Here is a 23,321-nt window from a genome sequence, read left to right on the forward strand (position 1 = left end):
TCAGGTAGGTAAAAGACTATGAAAAAAGGGTAGGGAATAACGTATTCTTCATTGTCCTGGGGGCTAGGGGGCGGGGAGTTAGAGGAATTGAATTACATCAAGAGCAACTTGAGGTACGTATTAGAATAACCTTCCTAGTGGCAAGGGTAGTCATGCATTGGGATAAATTGCCTGGGGAGGTTGCAAAAATCTTTAGAAAAATCCAGTAGGCAGAGATGAGAGTCAAGCAAGATTTAATTGATCTGGCTGTGGAGAGTGGGAGTGGACCAGATGATGTCTGGCAGTCCTGCCCAGCCATGTTTTCTGTAGTTCTGTTACACAGGTCACCAGTTACTTGTACCCAGTAATTTGTTTTGCTTGAAAAGCAAGTTGAAGTGATGAAGATTTTTTTTTTTTTTTTTTTTTTTTTTTAATTCAGCCTCTAGTAAATTCAACCTTGTAAAAGTTTTGGGGTTTTTTTTTCCTTCTTTCTCTTCTTGATTCCTCAGTATGTCGTCTTCTTCATTAAAGATCAATGTAGTGTTTATATCTTCTTCCACATACAGGTTATTATCAGGTACAACTGAGTAATCCATTACGTATTTTTCTCAAATAACCTGGGGCCATTATCTTGATTATAAAAAGATGCCCCAGACTTTAAATAATATTTTTAGGTCCTTGCTCTTTTGAAGTTTGTTAGTCTCTTAAGTGTGGGCATGAGAATTGGCTACAATAATCCAGTAAGACATCTTTCTTCTCAGCATATACTTGGTATTTCCCTGTTAATTTATCAGGAAAATTTCCCTTTTAAGTTACTGATATGTCAGCAACAGTTTCAGCTAGTAGAGTTCTGGATTTGCAGCTGCCCAGATCTCAAAATGCTTTACGTAAACATTGACTAAACTATTCTTCATAACGTTCCTCCAGCTCAAGTAGATAATAAACTGTAGTGGGAATATGACATGTTTCACTCATGGAAGACAGCCTGAATTTCTGGGTACCACACTAGCTATCTTGTATTTCAAGTGAAATTGCTACCTACTTAGAAAGTTTGGACTTCTTGTCTGTTTGCATCCTTTACAATGGTGATGGTATCTTTTATAACCCGAAGAGGTGTATTAACTCCTATATTTGCCCTTGGACTCCAGTGCAGACCTCCTGAGCTATCCTGCCCACAGATACACTTATAAGTGTAGTGCAGTGGAAAACATAAATTCACCTTTCATCCCTACTACCTGTGCCAAAGCAAATATCAGTTGTTACTCAGTGCTGCTAAGAAAATGTTCCGCTTATTGTTATGTCAGAGGCAAAGACTGCCAAATCTGTAAGAACAGAAATGTGGTTCAGTGAAGTATTTGAAACACAAAGGGCAAGATTTATTCCTAGGTTCCTAAGGTTATGAAGCGGTTAAGAGGGGAAAAGAAGAGTCTGATTTGGAAGTAGATTGGGACCCCTTGTCCACGGTATGCTGGTGAGGCAAGTAGAAGGGTTAAGGAGGAAAACGGGTTAAAAGCCTTAGCTATATGAATGGAGGAAAAAAGGGAAAGGTGATGGAAGGTTCTGATTGTTAGTGTTTTCTTGAAAAAATTTAAGAAATTCCTGTGCAGAGAAAAAAGTTAAAAGATTTAAGGAATGAGTTCACAACTGCAAAATGGTATTTTAGCTAAGGATGTGAAACCTGATTATATTAGAGAAGTAGAGTTTTAAGGTAAGAAGTTTGAACCTAAGAAGGAGCAGAGAATCATAGGATATCTCAAATTGGAAGGGACCCATCAGGATGATCGACCCCAGCTCCCTGCTCCTCGCAGGACCACCTAACACTAAACCATATCACTAAGAGCGTTGTCCAGGCGCTCCTTGAACTCCTACAGGCTTGGTGCCGTGACCTCTTCCCTGGGGAGCCTGTTCCAGGGACCCACCACCCTCCCAGCGAAGAACCTTTTCCGAATGTCCAGCCTGAACCGCCCCTGAGGCAGCTCCATTCCATGTCCTTGTGTCCTGTTGCTGGTCACCAGAGAGAGGAGATCAGCACCTCCCCCTCTGCTGCCCGCCACCCCCCCAACCCACGAGGAAGGTGCAGGCGGCCATCAGGGCACCCCTCAGCCTTCTCTTCTCCAAGCCGAGCCAGGCAAGTGACCTCGGGCGCTTGAGTCTTGCCCTCGAGGCCTTCCACCACCTTGGTTGCCCTCCTCTGGGCACACTCGAACGGTTTGATGTCCTTCTTACACTGAGGCACCCAAAACGGCACGCGGGGCTCGATGTGGGGCCGCGCCAGTGCGGTGTAGAGTGGGACAGTCACCTCCCTCGAACAGCCAGCCGTGCTGGGCTTGATGCACCCCGGGACATGGTTGGCCCTTTTGGCTGCCAGGACACACTGTTGACTCATATTCAATTTGCCATCAAATGGATAGAATGACTTGATTGGAGAAATCTTAGAAATGCACATGAAGAGCTTGTTTTTCCTTCTGTTTGAGACAAGTATTTTCAAAATAGGTTCAGGAAAAAGTAGTTTGAGACTCTCAGCAAGTGCCATGCATCACAAATGATAACTGGAGAGATGAAAAAAATGCATCTCAGATGCAATCAGAATAAGACTCAGGCAAATTATGTTTTGTCTTCCTTTGAGCTTAGCTGTAGAGGAGTTGTTTAACTGGAAATGGAAAGAAGTAAAATACAGTAAATATACAATACAACAAAAATACAATAAAGAGAAAATTAGGATTTCTTAGGCCAAATCTTACAAGCACAAACACTCTGGAAATAGTTTATCACAGGTGCCAGAGATCTTCTTATGTATCTGTTGATAGCCCAGCATAATGGAGAGGCAGGACTTCTGAACAATTTGTTAGGACTTGTGAATCCAGGTCATGTGTCTGCTTGGAAATAGTCCATCCTTCATCAATAGCCCATGCAATCATAGGGTGTCCATAGTTTACCATCTTTCTTCCAAAGCATGTCATTTATATCCTTCTCTTTTTTGTCTGCTGCCAGCAACTTTTCAGTTCTGTATCTAAACATACAGAATCATGGAATCACAGGATCATTGAGGTTGGAGATCATCTAGTCCAACCCTCATGCTGAGAGTGGTGTTTCATTAATGCAGTTGCCCTGGGCCATGTCCCAGTGGGTTTTGAGTATCTCCAGACTCCACACTCTTTCTAAGCAACCTGTTCCACTGTTCACCTCTTCAGTGGAAAAGGTCATTAATGAAGTTATTAAACAGCATTTACCCTTGGGCTACTTCAGCAGTGACTAGCCCTCAGCTGGACTCTGTGCCACTGATTGAAACCCTTTTAGCCACGCATTTCAGCCAGTTTTCAGTCCACTGTCCACTTACCTAGTTTGTGCTTCATCAATTTGTCAATGAAGATTTTACATGGGACAGTGTCAAAAGCCTTTCTAACTTTTTTTCAGTACTGGGCTTTTGCTTTGATACTCTTTTGAAGGCCAAAAGATCTTTTGGCACATTTGGGTCCATCTCATCTTCTCCGGTTTATTATTTTTTGGTAGGTTAGCCAGGGATGTACTGAGAAGATATAATGGGTACAGATCCTCATATCCTAATCAAGGGAGTGATGAGTCTGAGTCTGTTTCTTAGGCTGTGAAGCAAACTGGTCCTGGATGGGCCCTGTCTTAACTCAGTGCTGCAATGCTTTTGTTTGCTGCGTGGTTTAGAATAACCAGTTGTGTTTCTGAGAAAATATGTGTCTCTGAAAAAGCCTCACCTGTATAGTTTATTCACAGGAATCTATGTTCTCATTTTGCTGAAGTTACAGGTTTTTCAAGAATCATTTAAAAGGTGGTTGCTTGCCATTTAAACACCTAGCTCCCTACCTTATGTGCAGTAATGCCTATTTTGTCGCACATAATGAAGTGTCAGAGCCAAGCACAAATATAACTGTCTTCATGCTTGCGTGGCTTGTTTTAAACTGCAGTATTGCAAGTAAACACTGTCACTGCATGCAGTCTTTGTGCTATCATCACTTGCTACTAAGGGTGAAACAAAATGTTCTGAGTACAATTAGGTAATCAGAAGTTAGGACATCTCCCTTTTGTCACCCATAAACTAGCTAAGAGATCTTTTCGGCTGTTGAGCAGGATTTCAAAATAATTTTGGAAAGACTACTGGAATAATGGAATCATTTTCCCTGTCTTATTGTAGTAGAATTCTGACTTTGTCACATGGAGATCATTTCCACTTGCTAATACCTTACCAGATGTTTTGAAACAGGAATTTGTCAGTAGTCCTTGGTAGCTCACTTCAATCAACAGCTGCCTTAGACTTTACAACTTTGTTTCAGTCTAAGCTGTCCCTTTATTTTTGGAGAAGAGAGTTGTGGCTCACTGGTCAATTACTCTCTCTGAAACTAAGAGTTCTTTTGAAAATCAGCAATTAAATCAATGTAAGACTCTTTATAGAATTATATATAAATGGGACCCACCACCAGTTAGATTCTCAGCCTGATGAAATGTGAGCAGGCTCTTTCTGCAAAGTGGGATATTAGAACTTGGCTGTGGATATTATGGGGTAGATTAGGTAAAGATTCACCATGTATGGACCTGTCTAGTCCTCTTGTTTCATGATGTGAACCAGGAGAGAACCCTGCTTACAGGTTTCACTTCAGCTAACCACACATAGGATGATTTATTTTAACCTTGATTGCTATTGCATATTATTCTTGCTTTTGCATGGAAAATGCCTTCTATTATTTTCAAATGTCTGTTAAATTTTTCTCTCTGTTCAGCTCAAGGATTTTCTCTTTTGGTAGTTCGGGTCGGGGGGGATATTGTCTTTTTTTTAATACAAGTGCAGAGGTGACGCTTAGCCTTTTACACATTGCACTGAGGAAGGATTCCTGAGAAGTATGATGAAATTTTCACTCACAATCACATTTTGCTTTGAATTATTTGTTGTTTAGGGATGTATCCATCCATTAAAATGATACATATAAAGGGAAGAAAATTCTATGGGTACAAATCAAGATTCCTGCAGTTCTTTCTTAAGCCAGTGCTAGTACTCAGTCAAGGAAAACTCTCTTTTATGTATTCCTTTCTTCTTGTTAAGGCTAGGGCAGTGTGGCCCTAGGCATTCAGTCTCGATGTACACAGCATTTGTTTAGATGTTATTTGTGGTTTTTTGCAGAATGATTTCTTTTCCTAATTATTTAAAGAGCCTGATACTATGAAATCTGGTTGTCTTTTCATAGTCATACCCACCAGAAACCAAATTATTATGAATTATTCAATTAATGTGGGCACCATGGCTGACTTTTAAAAAATGCTTTAAAAAGCTGACTTGCATCCTTGGGAAGAAGTAACCTTCCATGTTGAATTAATGTTATTTTTATTTAAATATAGAAGTACTACTAATTCAAAACTGGTTTAGATGCTGCTACTGTGCCAAATATCATGGGAGTGATAACGTGCTTAGGAATTCTGGACATAACAAATGACGTACTCTTCTTTTTTTTTTTTTTTTTTTTAACAGCATGCCATCTTCCTGAGACTTACACACTATCGTTTTAGAGAAAAAAGAAATGTTTCTTTCTTAAAACTACCGTGTATAAGTTACTACACTGTAATTTATTGTCTAAAGCAGTAGTAGTGAGATACTACTCATCCATGCCCTCTTCTTGGTGATGCAGAGTTTACTTCCAGTCCGGCTGTTTTCCACCACAGATGTGCATTGAAAACGAGTCTTTTGATCGGTCACCCTGACTTCTCTTTGCCATTTAAATCAGTGTGCGTGCATTTTAATGTCAAGGTTAGCGTGGGATCCTGCGGCTTGGCAAGCCCCCAGTGACACCAGGAGTTTCGGGCAGCCGCTGCTGTTTGAGTGAGAAGCCCAGGTGCTGTGCTCAGGGCCGCCGAGCAGGCTGCCCAGCTGGTGGCCTTCCCCCAGGGACGACAGTGCCGGGACACCCGTTGGGATTTTGGTGTGTGGCCTTCCCACTGCCGGTGGCCTTTGCCGTTCCAGGACTCATCTCTTGTCTCTGTTTCCCCTGATTTTGCATAGGTGCTGGGATGGCTGGAGAAGGTCACGATTTGCAGTTGAGCTGAGGGAGGCGTGAAGCATCACCCATCCCCTGCTGACATTTGAGGTAATGTGATAACTTTTATCTTACCTGCAAGACTTTCTTACAGATGTTGGCTAAGCTGAGTGATCAATAGTATCCTGTAGCGCTCTGCAGATAATCCTCAGATCCCATGATTCGTTCCTACAGAAGGGGATAATGATGATATGCAGTATACAGAATTCTGACTGGAATCCAATCGTCTTATTTTATTACTCCAAACAACAGAGATATTTGAATTAAGGCTGTCAAATTCAATCCCAATGTAAATTGATGGCTTCAAGCCCATTTCTGCCAGTCTCTAGTAGCCAGCATTTGAGACAAAGGGCTTAGTAACTGGTAGAAGTGCTTAAAAGCCACTTTTCCTTGTCGGAGAAAAATTATTATACTGTATTTTAATGACCCATTTCTCATTTATAATGTTATTTAAAGTATTAATTGCCTGACTTTTTAAATGCACAATGTTGAAACCAATGGAGGAAAAAAAAAAGCTGTATTTTTCCAGGGAGATAGAACATGAAAGTGCATGTCAGAACATTGTAGATAAAAAATTCTGGTTTAAATGACACTTAAATGACATCTAGTTTGAATGTGTGTATTGGGTCTAATTCATATCTGGAGTGTATTACTGAAAGCTTAATCAGATTACAGTTGGGTAAATTTGAATCAAGCATCACAGAAATACACTGTAGTATAAGGGATTAGGATCTGTGATTGCTTATTCATTGGAACTGGAAAGCTGTTATCTGGTGTTAAATGCCTGCATGAGACTTTACAGCTGCTATCTGTGTACTATAGCAGTTCTATGAGACTTAACTGGCTATTCCTGTCTAAGTGTACACAAATGTAATGTCATTAAATAGAAGAGAAATTCTAGAGACTTTTTGCTTTGGTTGCAATAACAGTAGGTAAAACTTGCCACCCTATGCCAATGTTTTTAATGTTTCTAAAACCAAATGGTGGAACTCCAGATGCATTAATTGCACGATGCATCTCTGCTTGGGAGACTTGTCTAAGGATATACCAATTCCACTAAGAAAATAAGAAGGTCAGAATAGTGAAAAGTTACTTGTAAAAATGCTTGTAGAGTAGGCATAACTTAGAGTCACTAGGGACCTCCTCAACCAAAGCCTTCTTTGTTGCGGTTACCGTGCCTTCTCATACAGAGTTAAGCGCACCTGAAAAGCAATTTATGAATGACTTCTCTCATTTTGTAGCTGAAGCGTGGCAGGACAACCATACAGAAAGCTGCTTCTGTGCCCTGTTTTTCTGACTTTCCATGCCCAGTGAGCTAGTCGATCCTTAGCTAAGCTGCCCATTCCCGATTCCTTTGCGAGCAGCGGTGCAAGAAGTGTGCCCAGCACTGGGAGCACACAGCTTAGATGTGGGGTCTGGCCTCGCTTCTGAGCTCTGGCACAGGCTCACTCAGGGGTTCTGCTGCCCTCTGTAACTTCACCATGTTTCAGCTTCCTATTTGTAAATGAAGGCTAATAATTCTTAACTTCCAGAAGGGACCAAGGCATCCAGATCCTTAGGAAATGCTGTTAGTCACACAGGGACTGTCATACTTGATGTGATATTGACACTGTGTTACCAGGAGAGAGTACAAACCCTTTGCATTTAAGTGTGACCCTGGGCTTGGAAATTGATAGGATAGTGGGTGGTAAAAATAATTTCTGTGGTGCTTTCTCGCTTGGTATTTTCCACTAACTAGAGATAAAGAACATTTTGGCACAGGGAAGAGCAACTAACTTAATCCAAGGATAATGTGATCATTGGGGAGGGGAGATCATGCTGACCAGATACCTTGAAAATGACATGTCTGTAATTTATATTACCTATGCCAAGTTAGATTTAGATTAAGAGCTGGAAATGTGATAACTGTCCCCATGTAGATCAATTAATGGCTTAGCCTTCATATATTTGCCTTTCAGTACACGTTTGGCAATACCAGCTACAGACTCAGCCATCTGGAGGCAAGCTTACTGTTCAGCTCTTCTCTGAAATTGAGACATTTAATGCATTATGCACAGTAAGAAATGTTCATCTGCACATTTTCTAGGCTGCAATTAATGAAGTGTTCTACCCTGAATGAGGTTTTTGTTTATCCTAAATGAATGTGTAACATTCTTTCCTTAAAAATTAAACAGATGCCTTGTTGTTTCAAGTCTGGGATACTGAAAGTGACCCATAGATGTGGTGAGAGTAATTTGTGCCTCATTGACATTTACAATCCCAATGGAAGATAACACATGAGGCACAGCTTTAAATAGCTTTTGACAGTGCTGGTAGTTCTGCTGAATATGCTGGGAAAAAAAATTTGTATCTGTCCAAAAGCAGCAGAGATGTTTATAAAATAACTGCTGTAGAATATTCCATAACCATAATTTCTTCAGCTATTAATGCTTATCCAGGTACCAGGTCAGCACACCTCTCTGTCCTATAAATAAAGCTCTGCTAAGTTGCTTGCTGTGGGATACAGCGTACAAAGTACGGAAACCATTCGTGGTGCTGTGAGAGCCTGAGAAATGCTAAGAGTACAGAAATAAAATTGACTGTTCCTCCAGTCTGGAAAAAAACTTACGTGAATACAGGGCTTCTCCTTTTTAACAGCCTTTGAAGTTCAGGGAAGGACTTGCCTACACTGTAAATGTCAATAATACAATAAAAGTATCCATTGGTTAATACCAACATGCTGTAATACTTTTCTCATCAGACAACTTGTTTGGTGATGTTAGGCTACCACAAACTAGGTATCCACCACGTGTGGGTTATGTCTGCTAGTTTGTGACTGGGATCAGATCCAAATCCTTCAGTTGACTGTGTTATGAATAGATCAGAGACATGTATACTTAACTAAAGAACAACCGTTTGGTTTTTTTTTTAGCTTTATGGCTATTCCTGATACTTTTGCTTTATCAGTTCATCATATAATTTGAAGGGTTTGGTTTTTAGCATTTAATGACACAGTCATCAGTAGGACTGTATCATTAATTTGCTGCTAAGTGAGTTAAATTCTGCTGCTGTCAAGTCGTATGTTACTGCAGATTTGAAATCAAAGTTAAGATTCAGCTTGAACAGGTCTGGCAAACTCAGGTATTATGTCCTGGCAAAGGGCTACAGGCAGTCATATTTTATTAACTATTGTGCGTAAAATAGAAAGGAAATTAGGAATGTTAACATTAAAATATACTGCACGAAGTATTTTCTTAATGGTCTTTTTTCTTTTAGAAACAATACTCTGCAGTCATTGGTAGCCACTTTTGTTCTGGATCTTGCTTCTGAGTAAAGTACCTCATAAATATGCTGTTTGAGAATTATTTGTGAAAAATATGTTTTCCAGACTAAATATACTACACTGAACCAGTGAGAAGAATCAGATTAGATAAATCTGTGGAAACCTATCCTCCCACACATGGCTCAGCATGCTTTAAAAATGCACTCCAGCAAATCAAGTCTTACACTGTACTTACTACTCTAGGGTTTATTATGCGTGACTAGTAAAAATCCATATAGTGCAATCTTTGCAGTAGTATGTGGGAAGTAAATCTGGCTTTTGGAAAGGCTAAGCTCAATATTCCCACTTAGCTGCAGTGGTCCTGCTGTTAGTTCAGCAACATCAGACTGTCTTGCTCCATCCACCCTCCCTGCCTTATCCCGTCCAACCTCTGTGCCCTCTCCGAGGGGAAGGAGCTCATCCCTTTCACCACACTTTGCAAGCAACTCTCCTCTTCCATCTCTTTTCCTCATAAAGGCAGTTGCCCTCTTACTTCCATCACTAGCAGACATCAAGTATAGGAAAAAGAAAAGGAGGGGAGCAAGGGATTGGAAAAGCACAGCTCCCCGTATCTCCCTGCACCGATGGCGGCAGGAGGAAGCCAAGCTCTCCTTTGGGCTGTGGCTGGCAGAAAAAGCTGGAGGGTTCAGGCAGCCTTCATGGCTTTAGAAGCCATTTCTCATCTCCTCCAGGCAGAGGTGACACAGGCTGGACAGCATCGTTTCATGGGCTAGATCTGGTTTATGAACTACATGCCATAAATAAAAACCTACTTAAAGAATCCAATTTTTGTTAAAGAAAGAAATGCTAGTCTTCTTTCTCTAGATGGTAAAGCTGTACCATTACCTCTATAAATTTGTGTTGCAGCTCCTAGTAACAGCTGCTTGTTAACATACCACGTGACTTTCAGCCACACCAGTAAATAAAATGTAATATTCCCATCAGGACAAATCTTTCTTGAAAAAAATAGCTTTGGGGTTGTTTCAAATCAGATAGTTGCTTAAAAAAATCACAGACCACATGATACAAGTTTCCTACCATTTCTGTAGTGATACTTCAACTTTTCAGGCTCAAAACTGTTCTCTAGATCCTTTATCAAACATGTATGTAAGTATACCTAGCAGTGTCTATAGCAAGATTTAGAACAAGTATCTATATCAAAGGAATGCACGTATTTTAATTAAGACTTAAAATCTTAAAAAAACAAAAAAAAACAAAAAAAACCAAAAAAACAACCTTTCCTCTAATATGGAAGAAAAAGACACAGGGAAGTTAAAACACAACTGCAAGCTCTAAGTTTTGAGGACTTCCCTACTCTATAAGGGTACAGCTATTGAGTACCTCCCTACCAGCTGAGCAATTCAGCAGAAATCTGGCTGACCCACAGTACGTGTTTTTCTGTTAGTTTTATATGTCTACCATCGAGCATGTGAGACTGGAAGAAAGCCTGCTGTCCTATGGTGATAAAAACTCAATTCCAGGTCAGCCAAAACCATACACTTCTTAGCCAAGAAATTAATTGTAGACCACCGAGTAACCCTGCAATTAATTGTTCTCTGCAGCTCATAGAATGGCTGACATCTGGATTCACTTTCCAAGCTATGAAAGGACTACAGACTATGAGGGCTTTGGGTTGTTTCTTCTGTGACTAAATCACCCTGGATCAATTTATATTCAGAGCTAACTGGTTGGTAAGCTGTCAATCTTTAGACTATCACATTTAAAGTCTCTGAAAACAGCAACAGAATAATATCTTCCTTGAATGAACTATACAGAGTCATTCTTTTTAGTATATGAGTCCAGTCACCTGTTATCAATTCTGATTGCTGAAGAAAAACTTATATGCAATTAGTGAACTAAAAATCAGGACTAATTTATGCATCAGGGCAATTCAAAACTCAAAGCTCTGTCTGCCGTGATATTCCACAGTTTTAGTAATGTTGGGAAAATTATAATCTGTGCAGAAGTGATTTTTCTAATGCTGCCATGCACTTTGTAATAGAACCTAAGAGCAGTCAGTCTCATCATGCTTATTGTGAATGTGGTTCCTTACACAAGACTCAACTGTGATTAGTAAGTGTCATACATATTTTAGGACCAGATGATAATCATCATTAATGATTTGTTAAAAAAAAAAAAAAAAGATTTATTCTTTAATATGGTGCCGTGGTTTAACCCTAGCAGGCAACTAAGCACCACGCAGCTGCTCACTTGCTCCCCCCCCTGCTGCCAGTGGGATGGGGGAGAGAATTGGAAAAAAGGTAAAACTCATGAGTTGAGATAAGAACAGTTTAATAGGACAGAAAGGAAGACACTAATAATGATAATAACAATAATAAAATGACAATAATAATAATAAAAGGATTGGAATATACAAGTGATGCACAATGCAATTGCTCACCACCTGCTGACCAATACTCAGTTAGTTCCCAAGCAGTGTTCCCCCCAGGTTATATACTAGGCATGATGTTACATGGCATGAATACCCCTTTCACCAATTTGGGTCAGCTGTCCTGGCTGTGTCCCCTCCCAGCTTCCTGTACCCCTCCAGCCTTCTTGCTGGCTGGGCATGAGAAGCTGAAAAATCCTTGACTTATTACAAACACTACTTAGCAACGACTGAAAACATCAGTGTGTTACCAACATTCTTCCCATACATGAACCCAAAACATAGCAAGCACTATACCAGCTACAAGGAGGACAATTAATTCTATCTCAGCCAAAACCAGGACGTAAAGTTCCCTGTGATATTAAAGTTATTCAGTGTAAGAGCCACAAACAGGAACAGTCATACTCTTTCCGTTGTACACCAACAGTTTCCACACATGGTCACACGGATGAGACTAAAAAGACGGCAGTTTAGTCCACAGGGCCCAGTGTTGAGTGGGATGATTACTGATGTGCTGATTAAAGGGAGAGCTCCAGCTGCTGAGACTCTTGCTGACAGGTTCCTTGTGCAAGCAGCTGTGCTCCCTATTTCAGTACAAAAATGGGTTCTGAGGCAAGACTGCTGGTCAGGCTTCAGAGGAGTTGGGTATTGTGCTAGAGCGGGAGAGCCCCCAGCAGAGTTTTACAAAACTCTCTGGCCACGGTGCAATGTTCTCCCCTTTAGTCTGCTCGTTTTCATTGTCCTGTGTGTCTAATGTAGGTCCTGAGATCTAGCTTGGTATGGGATTTATTTTTGTGAATAGCCCTCACAAAATGGGTTTTAGTCTGAGCAATACCTGTGGTAGTGGTGGGTGAAGGCTCAGGCTCTCAGCTGCTCCTCGGGGCAGATATCTTGTGAAGTTTGTCTGTCAACATCTATTTCCTCATGGTCCTGTGTAAAATAACAATCACAGCAATGGAAAAATGTGAATGCACTAGTCTGTTTCAATACAAAAGTTGAATCTGCTCCAAAGTTTCACTTTCTTAATCAGATAGTTGGTAACATGAGGGAGTGAATGCAGAGGAGGGAGTCCTAACATGAGTGGAGGCGGATGCGCTCTCCATCAGCCAGCCAGCCGGCCTTGCACTGAGCAGCTCTGTTGTTTGTACACCCGTTGCAGAATATCCCATTTTGAGTTGATCAGTTCAGAGTTCATGTGTCTTATCTGTGATGTTGTCATGGTTTAACCCCAGCCAGCAACTAAGCACCACGCAGCCGCTCACTCACCCCGCCACACCCAGTGGGATGGGGGAGAGAATTGGGAAAAAGAAGCAAAACCCACGGGTTGAGTTAAGAACGGTTTGATAGAACAGAAAAGAAGAAACTAATAATGATAATGATAACACTAATAAAATGACAACAGCAATAATGAAAGGATTGGAATGTACAAATGATGCGCAGGGCAATTGCTCACCACCCGCCAACCAACACCCAGCCAGTCCCTGAGCCGCAATTCTGCAACTAGGACGGATGTCTAAACGGAAAGGTTGCAGTGCAGAACTGTGATTGTTTTAGAGTATTAGGATTTTTTTTACACTGGCACAGAAATGTTTTACAGTACTGGAAATATCATTTAACATCTTTATGTAAAGTGTGAATAATTATCTCAGTGAAATGTTTTTCTTTGAGTAAACCCACATTTTTTAGTACAGATTACTAGGGCATTCATTCTAGATACACTCAGACATTGCATTTTCCTTTTTTGCCATGATGTTTGACATTAAATTGGTGCATTATACTTCTTCAAACAAACTGGAATATACTTTTTGCTCATTTAGAGAAATTCTCTCACTTTTGTTTGCAATTGATTATACAAATAGCAAAGAGCTGAATTTTGAATTTTGTCTTTTGGATGACTGTTATCTAAGTATTAATAATAATTTTAAAAAAATAGAGAAGGAAAAAAGCCTAGGAAAAATTATCACTGTAGTTGACAAAAGTGTTTATAGCCTGAAAAAATTACCACTCTCATAAACTGGCTTGGATCCTCTTCCTTAATGATACAAGTACATGTAAAGCTGAGTATCAGCTCAGCAATTCACAACTGCATGATAACAGCTCAATGTTGCAACTTCTTTCAGCTGAGATGCATCTGTTTTGCTGCTTTGATGTGTTTTGGGGGCTGAAAGGCAAAGCAAGCAATTAAGTCTTTTCCAAGTTCAAAATTTTCTATCTGTGCAGTAGATAGAAATTTAAGACTATAAATTCAATTCTCTTTTAGGAATCCTCTTCTGACAGAGAAGATCTACTAACTAGTCTTACAGCTAAGATCCTCCCCCTGTGTACTTAGTCCACTAGGTTACTGCTGTCAAAGCGTGACAGATTTTATTGTAAATAAAGAATCGATGTGCCATATGCCACAGCCATACTTGGACTTTGTAGCCCATTTCTTGGAGTATGACTTTATAGCTGGATTACCCTAGAACAGCTTTCAGTACAAGCCCAGAGCAATGTTCAAATTCTGGATTCACTGAATTGCTCCTTAACCACATTCAAGAACTGATAACCATTTGGCCTGTTACTAGTTTAAGTGTAGTTTAAATCAGAGTAATTAGCTGACACATCTATCCATGGGAAAAAAAAATCAGCTCTGGTAAAAGTATTGAAGGTGTCTATTACAATGGAGATAAAAATAAATTTCGTGTTAAAATGAAGCTTTCATATAGTCTCTATTCTAAAACTGAAAGTTTGTTTAGGAAAAAAAAATAATCGATTTTTCTAAAGCCAAAGCGAGCAATTAATTTAATAGACTGCATTTTCAATTTTAATGCTTGAAACTATTATAAATTGCTGAGCTTACATAGAGCTCTAATTAATAATATGAAATTGCCTCTGTTCCATAGTTTTAGTTTGTCATAATGATGTACCTTTTAATAATCCTCAAATTTGCATCAAACCATGCAGAATAAATGCAGCTTTATGCTGGAGTCCTTCATTCTTTTTCAGTGGTGCTGTCTTTTGTTAGGTTTTTGGTTGTTTTTTTTTTCTGAAGTGTGCCCTTTATGAGATTTTTTTTCTCTTTTTTTTAATTCGCAGTGCATAATTTCTGCTCCTATGGTATTATTCCTTGCTCTTTTCATACCCCAGATAACCACACACACTGGGTGAATGGTGTGTAATTCGTATCAACTGTGACAATTTGTTATTTCTGTTTCTTAACACGGCTGAGGATATAACCCTGACAAGGGTTCTGTAAAAACAGGCATTCATCCAAGTGCTGATGATGACTCAATCAAGCTGTAATATCAGCAAGCAAGAGAAGAAGTCCTTAGGTCTGTGGCAGTTTTAGATTGTGTTGATTGGAAGGGCTGTAACTCATTTCATCCGCAGAATGACTCTGCTGTTGGTATTCAGAGGAATGAGGGTAAGTAGGCAAAGTGATTTCAGCTATGCATGATCAGCCAAACCAGTGTGAATGTTTTTACACAAGCACAGAAAGAAAATTTCATATTGTTGTCACTAATCTTGCCATGAGATAGCTTGTAAGGAATATCCCCACGGTGAAAAATAAAGGCCTTTCACCCAGAAAAATTCTGCAAGGGTGCGTATGTATGTATTTGGTAGTTGCATAAACAAGGTTCAGGACAGATCTGGAGAGCCTGGAGTTACATTCCCTTCCCAGCACTTGTTCTTACTTGGTGGTGGATGTATTGATGTGTATTCATCTGCATTGCACGCTCTTGTGTCCTTGCCTGTTTGTGATCTGATGCAATGGTGAAATATAACAACATACAGAAAAACTCCTCAGTTTAATCCTTCACTCAATGATTTTGTGGTTCTGTTCTGGAATAGCTGCACATGTGCTGCTTTGTCAAGCAGTGCTGAACTGGAGGAGGTTACAGGGGAAAAAACTCTCATATTTAGAGTACAGCAAGTTAATGGAGATAGCAAAAGCAGAAGTCCCTTCATAGGCGCAGTTTAATGGAGTGTAATGTCCTTCTCCTTTCTTCAGATCCTTTCAGGTTCAGGAGCTATCTAAACCTAAAGATCTCACTTCAAACAACAGCAAAACTCCTTATGGTTTACTCTGAGTGTTATCATTGTTACCTGACTAGAGTAGATGCAAACCACTCAGTATGCTGTGACTAAAGTATTTCTTTTCTCAGGGATTTTCTTAGCTTGTTTATGCTATGTTCACATCTCGCTGGAGAGATGTCATGTTTAAATTCACTTGTGATTGACCTTACTCCAACATCGCTGTAGAAAAGGGCCAAGAATTTTTTTTTTTATCCTTTTTATAACTCCTGGCTCCCTTTCTGTACTGAAGCAATTAGCCTGAGCTGACCTCTAGCCAAATGTTCCTGTGGTCAAGTTTCAGCTGGCTTGAGGACAGTCAGCTGCTGTAATTCTTTTTTCTGGTTTTAGCTCTCTTCATTCTTAAAAACTGCTGGAGTTGGGTAAGCTACAGCCTATTATTCCTTAGAATAGTGTATATTACAGACACTGAATTTTTTTTTCTGTTAAATAACAGGGACTTTATTAGTGGCATTTGTCTTTCATATGCATACAGGGGTAGGTGTTGGGACGTAGATATTACTAGATTGTAAAAGGTCAGTTTTGACAGAAGCTGTCTCTTGCTGGATTAACACTGCAGCCTCTGAACAATACTGTTCTTGTTGGCAGTGAGCTTGCAAGAGTGTCTTAGAGGAACGGCAGCGGGTGGTTACAAGACAGATTTGTGAGAACTTTCTGCAAGGCAGTAGTTGTCTAATGGTGGGGCAGATGGCAATTCAGAGGACTCTTCTCTCAGGAATTTTATTCTCTATCACCAAAAGCAGTATTGTGATGGGGCAGCTCCTGCTTTGCACCAGATTCTCTCCCACAAGACCGGAGCCATGGCAGTGTAGCTCTCCCTTGACCTCCGATACCTCTGGAAGTGGTAGTCGTACCTGCAGCCCAGCAGAGCTTTTGGTATACGTGCTGGATGCAGAGAGGTCACGTAGTCCCTGGTGCCTCACACCCTTTGCAGAGCTCCTTTTGCCTGGGAGAGACCTCGAGTATGACCCCTGTCCCAAGGGCTCTGGGTTTGAGCTCCAAGGAGGCTTGCACAACTTGCCCTTTCCAGAGGCTGTTGCACAAGGAGTGGAGCATGGCCCATCTGTGTTTTCAGATGAGAGCAGTTATCATTTTTAAGCTCAGTCCTGTCTGCATTGGACATGTTCATATTAACCTATTGGATTTTTCTCCCACATGCAGCTTGTCTGGACGGATAACTCAATGGAGGATCCCATGTGGATGGATTTAGGCAGAGCAGAGATGCTGTTGCTTTGCCTTGCTAAGATAGTGGCATTTGTGAGAATCCACAGAAGAAGAATCATTTGTTTCTATACCACATTTTACTCGCGGAAAGGCAAGGGATTAAGCAGCAATTTTGATCACCTTTGAGGTTTAGGAACACAAATTAATCCTGTGCCCTGTTTCAGAGAGCCAGATGTTTTAGTCAAGGTCTGTGGCTCAGCAGGGACTTTCCCAAGCATTATAGAGTTGCTCTTAAACAAGCAGTAGCTGCTGCTGGAGGGGTGGCTGTGTCCTCCCCTCTGCCTTGACTGCTCACTCCCATGCCTCTGCTGCCCCAGCTCTGTTCCCAGGGTGTGTCTTTGTGGAGTCCTGATAAACCCAGTAAGCAAACAGATTTGTTATGATAAATGCTTATGGATTAATTTAGCTGGAACAATTTCCTGACAGAGTGCGCTGCATGCAGGTATGTAAACAAGTCTGCCAGTGCAAGAAGACAAGCGGCACTGGAATGGGATTGTTTTCATCTGCAGCAGCAGGACCTTATTGAAGTTGAACGTGATTGTAGACCTCTGGGGTGTATTCCAGGCTCCTGGGCTGGTGCTCTGACTGTCAAACCACTCTTCCTGGGAGGAAGCTGAGATGGCTGGTGGTCACAGTGCAGGGATGGAGGGGATAGCCATGCTGTGACAGCTGCACGTGGGGGCTCGTTCAGGTCCCACCACGGAGTTGTTTGGTGCTGTTATGAAAAACAAAACGGTGTCCGCAGATGTGCTCTGAATGATGGCCTCTGTTGATGACATTTGTTCTCACAGAACTCCTGTGAAGGTTTGGGCTTTCTTGTGGCTGTTAGGCAAGAAGTAGGAAAGCTTGAGAAAAGCGGTAGGAAGATCAGCAGAGACTGGTGGACACAGGAGAGCAGGGAATTGTGAATATAGAGGCAGCACAGGATGCCTGGGTATTGCAACAGGGAGAGGGCAGCAGGGCTGTAAATAAAGTGGCATTGTGCTCAGGCCTGTGAAAGAGAAAACAAAAATTTAGGGAGAGAGTGGAAGGGCTGAAGGGGAGGCAGAGGGGCTGTTCAACGGGGTAGAGATCATGTAAGAAGAGAGGAATTGGCAAATACAGAGGAGCATTTCTGTAGAAGATTTATTAATAAAAGACAATAAGAATCCTTTAAACAAGAGTACAGATGGAGCAAGGGAACAATTGAGCTAGCTGAAAACGTAGCTGATCTCAGATGAACCTTGTGCTGTGCCAGTGTAGCTCTTTTCTGAGAGTAGGAGGATTGTTGGCCTGTGATTTGCTTTATGAACTTTTTCCCAGCCCTGTGCACTCCAGCAGCTGCAGCCTTCGCTGCTCCTGGTCCTGCTCCCCAGGCTGCCTTACTCTCGCACTGCCCCAAATCCTCACTAAATGTGCTGCCAGCCTCACCGTACCCCTTGTTTCCTCCCTGTCCGCGTGAGAACGGGAGAGTCACCTTTGGAGAGACCCATATCTGCTTGGCCCGGGCAAAGTCCTGCCCGGCACCTGGCAGGTCCCCAGAGCTCCCCCAGCTCTTCTCTCTGTGCAGCTGACCTGTGCCCACTGGGACTGGCTGCGGGGTGCCTGCGTGGTGCAGCTGGGCATCCCTGCGGTGGTGTGGGTGCTGTGGGGAGCATCTCCTGGCTTGCTTTTGCAGGTCTGGGTTAGACTCTTGCTAGCCTAGAGCAGTTGGAATAAATGCCTCCTGTACAGAGCCTGAAACTTGAGAGTTATTGAGCAGTTGTGTTAATGAGGTTGTGAAAAAAAACCTTCTGATTTTCAAGTTTTGCACTAAACAGTGTGAATGAGAAATCTGGAGTTGGTAATAGTTTGGGGTTTTTTCTGTGGTGTGATTCAATCTGTTCTTGTAGGGTAAGAAAATTAAGGAGGGAATTGTCTTTTAAATTCAGTGTTACTATAGTTTTACATACTCGGTGTGCTTGTGTTTTACAGTTTCTGACTAAATTCAGACTTTGCTAACTGTACTGGGAGACTGACTAGTTTTTGATACACAGATTTGACAGCATTGGTTGTTAATCGGTAACACCCACTTAGAGATTGTTACTCATTAGTGGGCTTGCTTGTTTGGACACTTGTGATTTAATCTCCTATTAGATGAAGAAAGAAAATGTCTAATTTAAAACACTCCAGTGTAGAATCAAGGTTTGTTATACCAATTTACAGTCAAATGTGAAAGTGGAGCTATTTCTCTCTCTCTCTCCCCCCGCTGCCTGACTGAGCTGGGATGTCAGTGTATCTTGGCAGTTTTGTGCCACAGAACAAGAAACTGCTGCCTGACTGTTGTTGCAGCGTTCATGTTCATTTTGGTGTTGTACCTTTGGTTTTGAAGGTCTCCAGTAATCTCTGTGCTCCACTGGCACGATGCCATGGTTTAACCCCAGCTGGCAAGTCAGCACCATGCAGCTGCTCACTCGATCCCTCCCTGCTGCTAGTGGGATGGGTGAGAGAATTGGGGGAAAAAAAAGAAAGTAAAACTTGTGGGTTGAGGTAAGAACAGTTTAATAGGACAGACAGGAGAAAAATAATAATGATAATAACAATAATAAAATTACAATAATCATAATAAAAGGATTGGCATATACAAGTGATACACAGTGCAGTTGCTCACCACTCAGCAGCCAATGCCTAGCTAGTTCCTGAGCTGTGATCCCCGCCTGGGCCAACTGCCTCCAGTTTATATACTAGGCATGATGTTACATGGCATGAATACCCCTTTCACCAGTTTGGGTCAGCTGTCCTGGCTGTGTCCCCTCCCAGCTTCCTGTACCCCTCCAGCCTTCTTGCTGGCTGGGCACGAGAAGCTGAAAAATCCTTGACTTATTACAAACACTACTTAGCAACAACTGAAAACACCAGTGTGTTACCAACATTCTTCTCATACATGAACCCAAAACATAGCACTGTACCAGCTACAAGGAAGACAATTAACTCTATCCCAGCTGAAACCAGGACACATGGTTGTAAATGGTCAGGTAGTAATCCATGGTATGTATATATTCCCCCTACTACATATGGAGACCTCATGAGCTTTTTGGGGCATGGTACAATTCTGTGCAGAAGGCTGCACTGCCTGCAAGTCCAGCATATCCCAGCTTCTGCCTTTCCCTGTTGTTATCAGATGCTGGTGATAACAGCAGGAGGAAAGTAGTGTCCCTCAAACAGGATTGTGTGATGGCGTTGTAGGCTATGTGTGTGTGGTACAGCTGAATTGGAGAGAAGGAGGAGTGTGCTTTCTGGGGAGGTTGTAAAGGCTTGTGGGGTTATGCTTGGGTTGTAAAAATTTGTAAGCTTGGAGGTTGTAAAGTCTTCTGTGCACGCGCTTGGGTCCATCAGAAGGTGCCTTCTCAGAAATTATGCAGTTGGAAGTTTCCAGTGTGAGACAGCCTCCATTGCAGCCCCGAAGAGCAGCACAGCAGCTGGGGTTACTCTCATTCTTGCAGCCCCACAGCTACTGATGGCCTCTCCACTCCTGGTGTGCTGCCTGCTGCGGGCCATGGCCATAGGTTCTAAGACAGTGTTTCTTTGCCATTTCGCTTTGTGGTGTGGGAGGTGGCTTGTTAAATGTCATCACTGCTCTCAGCTTTACTGCATGTAGTCCTAGACCCAGGAAGGTTATACGTGGCATGCAAAGACGAATGCAGCTTCAGAGGAGCATGAGCTGGAAAGAGGATCATCATATCTTTGCTCCCTAAAAGAGATACCGTTCTTTTCCTACTTTCACATTTAACCTAGGCTTGTCATTGGGATCCATCCCCCAAAGGCTGCTGTGGGGGGAGTGTGGCTGCTCCCTAGAAGCACTCTATAGATTGACAGTACTTGATTTTTTCCTTCTCTGTATTAAATGAACAAGAAACCCATAAGCTAGTTCTCCTGTAAAAATAGTATTTACTCTCTATCCTAGACTGCGAGATGATGTATGACTTTGTGAGGCAATAAACTGTAAACTAAATACACTTCTGGTTTAAATCCAATCAGAAATTCAATAAAACTAGGTAATCATTTAAATGTCTTGTCATATTAGTTAGTAATATTAGTTTATAAAGAAACTGTCTTATTTTCTTTTGTTATTACAGAATCAGAGGTATGGATCTTCGGAATCTTCTGTTTACTTTGGCACTGGTCTGTGCAAATGACTCATTTTCTGCAAGTGATGGTAAGTTTTATGATACCTCTCTGCGCCTTTGTGTGTGTACATATATATATAGCTTTATATAAAGAGTATTTTTATTTTATATGTGTCAGGTCTATGCAAGTTCCTTGACTGCATTAAGCTGGGTACATAATGTGAAAAGTGAAAAATACATCAGTTAATCTTGTAAAGATAGTGGATGAGGTTGAGACAACGTGTTGCAGCATTTCATAGTCAGCATTAGATGTACGATGTGTAAACAGGCTGGATCAATGTTGGTGTTAGATATCTGGATTTTCTTTGCTCAGGTACTGAAGTTATGAAAAGATTGTATGGGGTTAATTTTTTTTTATAGAAACTGGTGGGTTTTTTCCTTAACAAGTCTTTTTAGTATATTCATATGTTAAGCATAGAACTATTGGGAAGTACAGAGGAAGCATTTTAAGACTGTACACTTTGGGTCTGAGGCCAATATGAACAAGTTTCATAAGAAATACACTTAGAAATTCTTGAGTAGAAGTTATAAAAGGGATTTGAAAAGAACATGTAGCCTCAACCAGCCAGCTGGCTGTGGGTAGCCAGCAGAAGCCTTTTTAGCAAGAAGCTCTGAATGCATATCCTGTGGTGTTCATGATTCAACAGATCTGCCCAGGATTCACAACCACTGAATGTACCTCTGGCTTTCCACAGTTGTTCTTCTTCCCATCCTTATTCACCTCAATTCTTCCATCTTCTGAATTAAATGCCAGGCTGGAAAGTACTTGGTCCAGCTGAGCTTTCTCTGATGCTTTTTGTTGTTGCAACCAGCAATGATTTAAAACCATTTCAGTATTGCCCGGAGGCCTGTCCTGACTCTGGTGGGTCCTCTGGGACTAGTCTTTTACTCATTTAGAACAAAAAATTCCCATTAACTCCAGTGGGACTTCTACATTGTGTCAGACTGATCTGCTTATGCTGTTTATGATCTGCTCCTGTAAACAAATGCAACTTAACCTGGTCTGCTCTGTCTTGTTCTGGCCTTTGGAGAGAGCAGTAACAATTTTCCATAATTACTGATTTTATGCAAACTTGTCGCCACTTCTCCCAGAGCTACAGAGCAGCTACAGAAGGGTGACTCCTTAAGCACGTGCCCCTCCTGACCTCCTAGCCAAAATCAGTGTTAGCAGAGAAAGTCAAAGAGGGCAGTTTGACGAGTAATATTGGAAAAAGTCAGGTGGAAACAGCTTCCACAACAAACTGTAAATAAACTGATACAGTTTTAATGAAAATTTCTGATATCTCTCAATTTCTTTTTTTTTTCTTTAGCTCCATACTTCAGTGTTACTGAATGCAAATTAAATACCTCTAAAGTCACAAGCCATGTTTCATTAGCCTTTCTAGTGTTAGTTATAGAATATGGTACTAAACCAAAGGGCTATGGCATAGTTATCTGTAGTAATAACTGTCCTACACTTTAAAGGTATACTCTTCCTCTTTCATCCTGATACAGTTCTGTATTTTCTTCAAGTTGCATATTTAAAATTTCTAGAGACCCATATTTGCAGAAGCAATGGAGAGATATAAGGACTATTACTTTTTTGTTAATGGAGACATTAAGCTGAAATAAGATACAATTAGAACTCAAATGATCAGTTTTCAGAGAATTCTTCCATAAAGTTCTTTTTTTTTTTTTTTTTTTTTTTTTCATTAAAAAAGGGTTTTGGATAGGGAAAACACAAGTTTCTGTTTATTTACTTCTATGTGTGTGGCTCAGATGCTTGTCTTCTGTGTTACCTACCTATAAGGTAGATCTATAAGATTCTTTTCTCCCTTGCTACTTAAGGCTTCTTCTTTAACATTTACCAAATTTGGTTTGAGTTCCTAGTGTATCTGACCATTGAAGGCAATGAATGAATGAAGTTTTCACTTTTGTTCCTTCCTTTCATTTCCTGCTTCCAGTGATCCTTTCATTCTGCAACCTACATGTCCCGTGGGAAATGAGTGTGCCTAGTTAAGAAGTGTGTAAGGAAGTGTGGGGCAGTGAAGTGTTTATTTTCATATTAGAATTGGGCTGAAACAATGTAAGGCCTTTATTTAATGTATTTTGACTCCTTCTCTGTCTTCTGATTTGGTTAAAAGAAGAGGAGTTTTCTGACAGGAATTTGCAAAATAAAG

General features: G+C 41.1%; 1 protein-coding gene across 3 annotated transcripts in view; it reads left to right on the plus strand.

Moving 5' to 3' along the window:
- GHR (growth hormone receptor) overlaps nucleotides 1-23,321 on the plus strand; it is a 130,860-nt gene that overhangs the window by 40,836 nt on the left and 66,703 nt on the right. For 2 of the 3 annotated variants that reach the window (XM_069776812.1, XM_069776811.1), the window contains 2 exons: nucleotides 5,996-6,080; nucleotides 21,112-21,191. In XM_069776812.1, coding sequence (XP_069632913.1) covers nucleotides 21,122-21,191 — 70 coding nt within the window. In that variant the 5' untranslated portion in view covers nucleotides 5,996-6,080; nucleotides 21,112-21,121. Of the gene's footprint in view, nucleotides 1-5,995; nucleotides 6,081-10,892; nucleotides 11,022-21,111; nucleotides 21,192-23,321 lie in introns of all 3 variants that reach the window. The other variant, XM_069776813.1, reaches the window with a different exon arrangement.

Source organism: Haliaeetus albicilla, chromosome Z (assembly GCF_947461875.1).
Source record: "Haliaeetus albicilla chromosome Z, bHalAlb1.1, whole genome shotgun sequence".
NCBI classification, from domain to species: Eukaryota; Metazoa; Chordata; class Aves; order Accipitriformes; family Accipitridae; genus Haliaeetus; species Haliaeetus albicilla.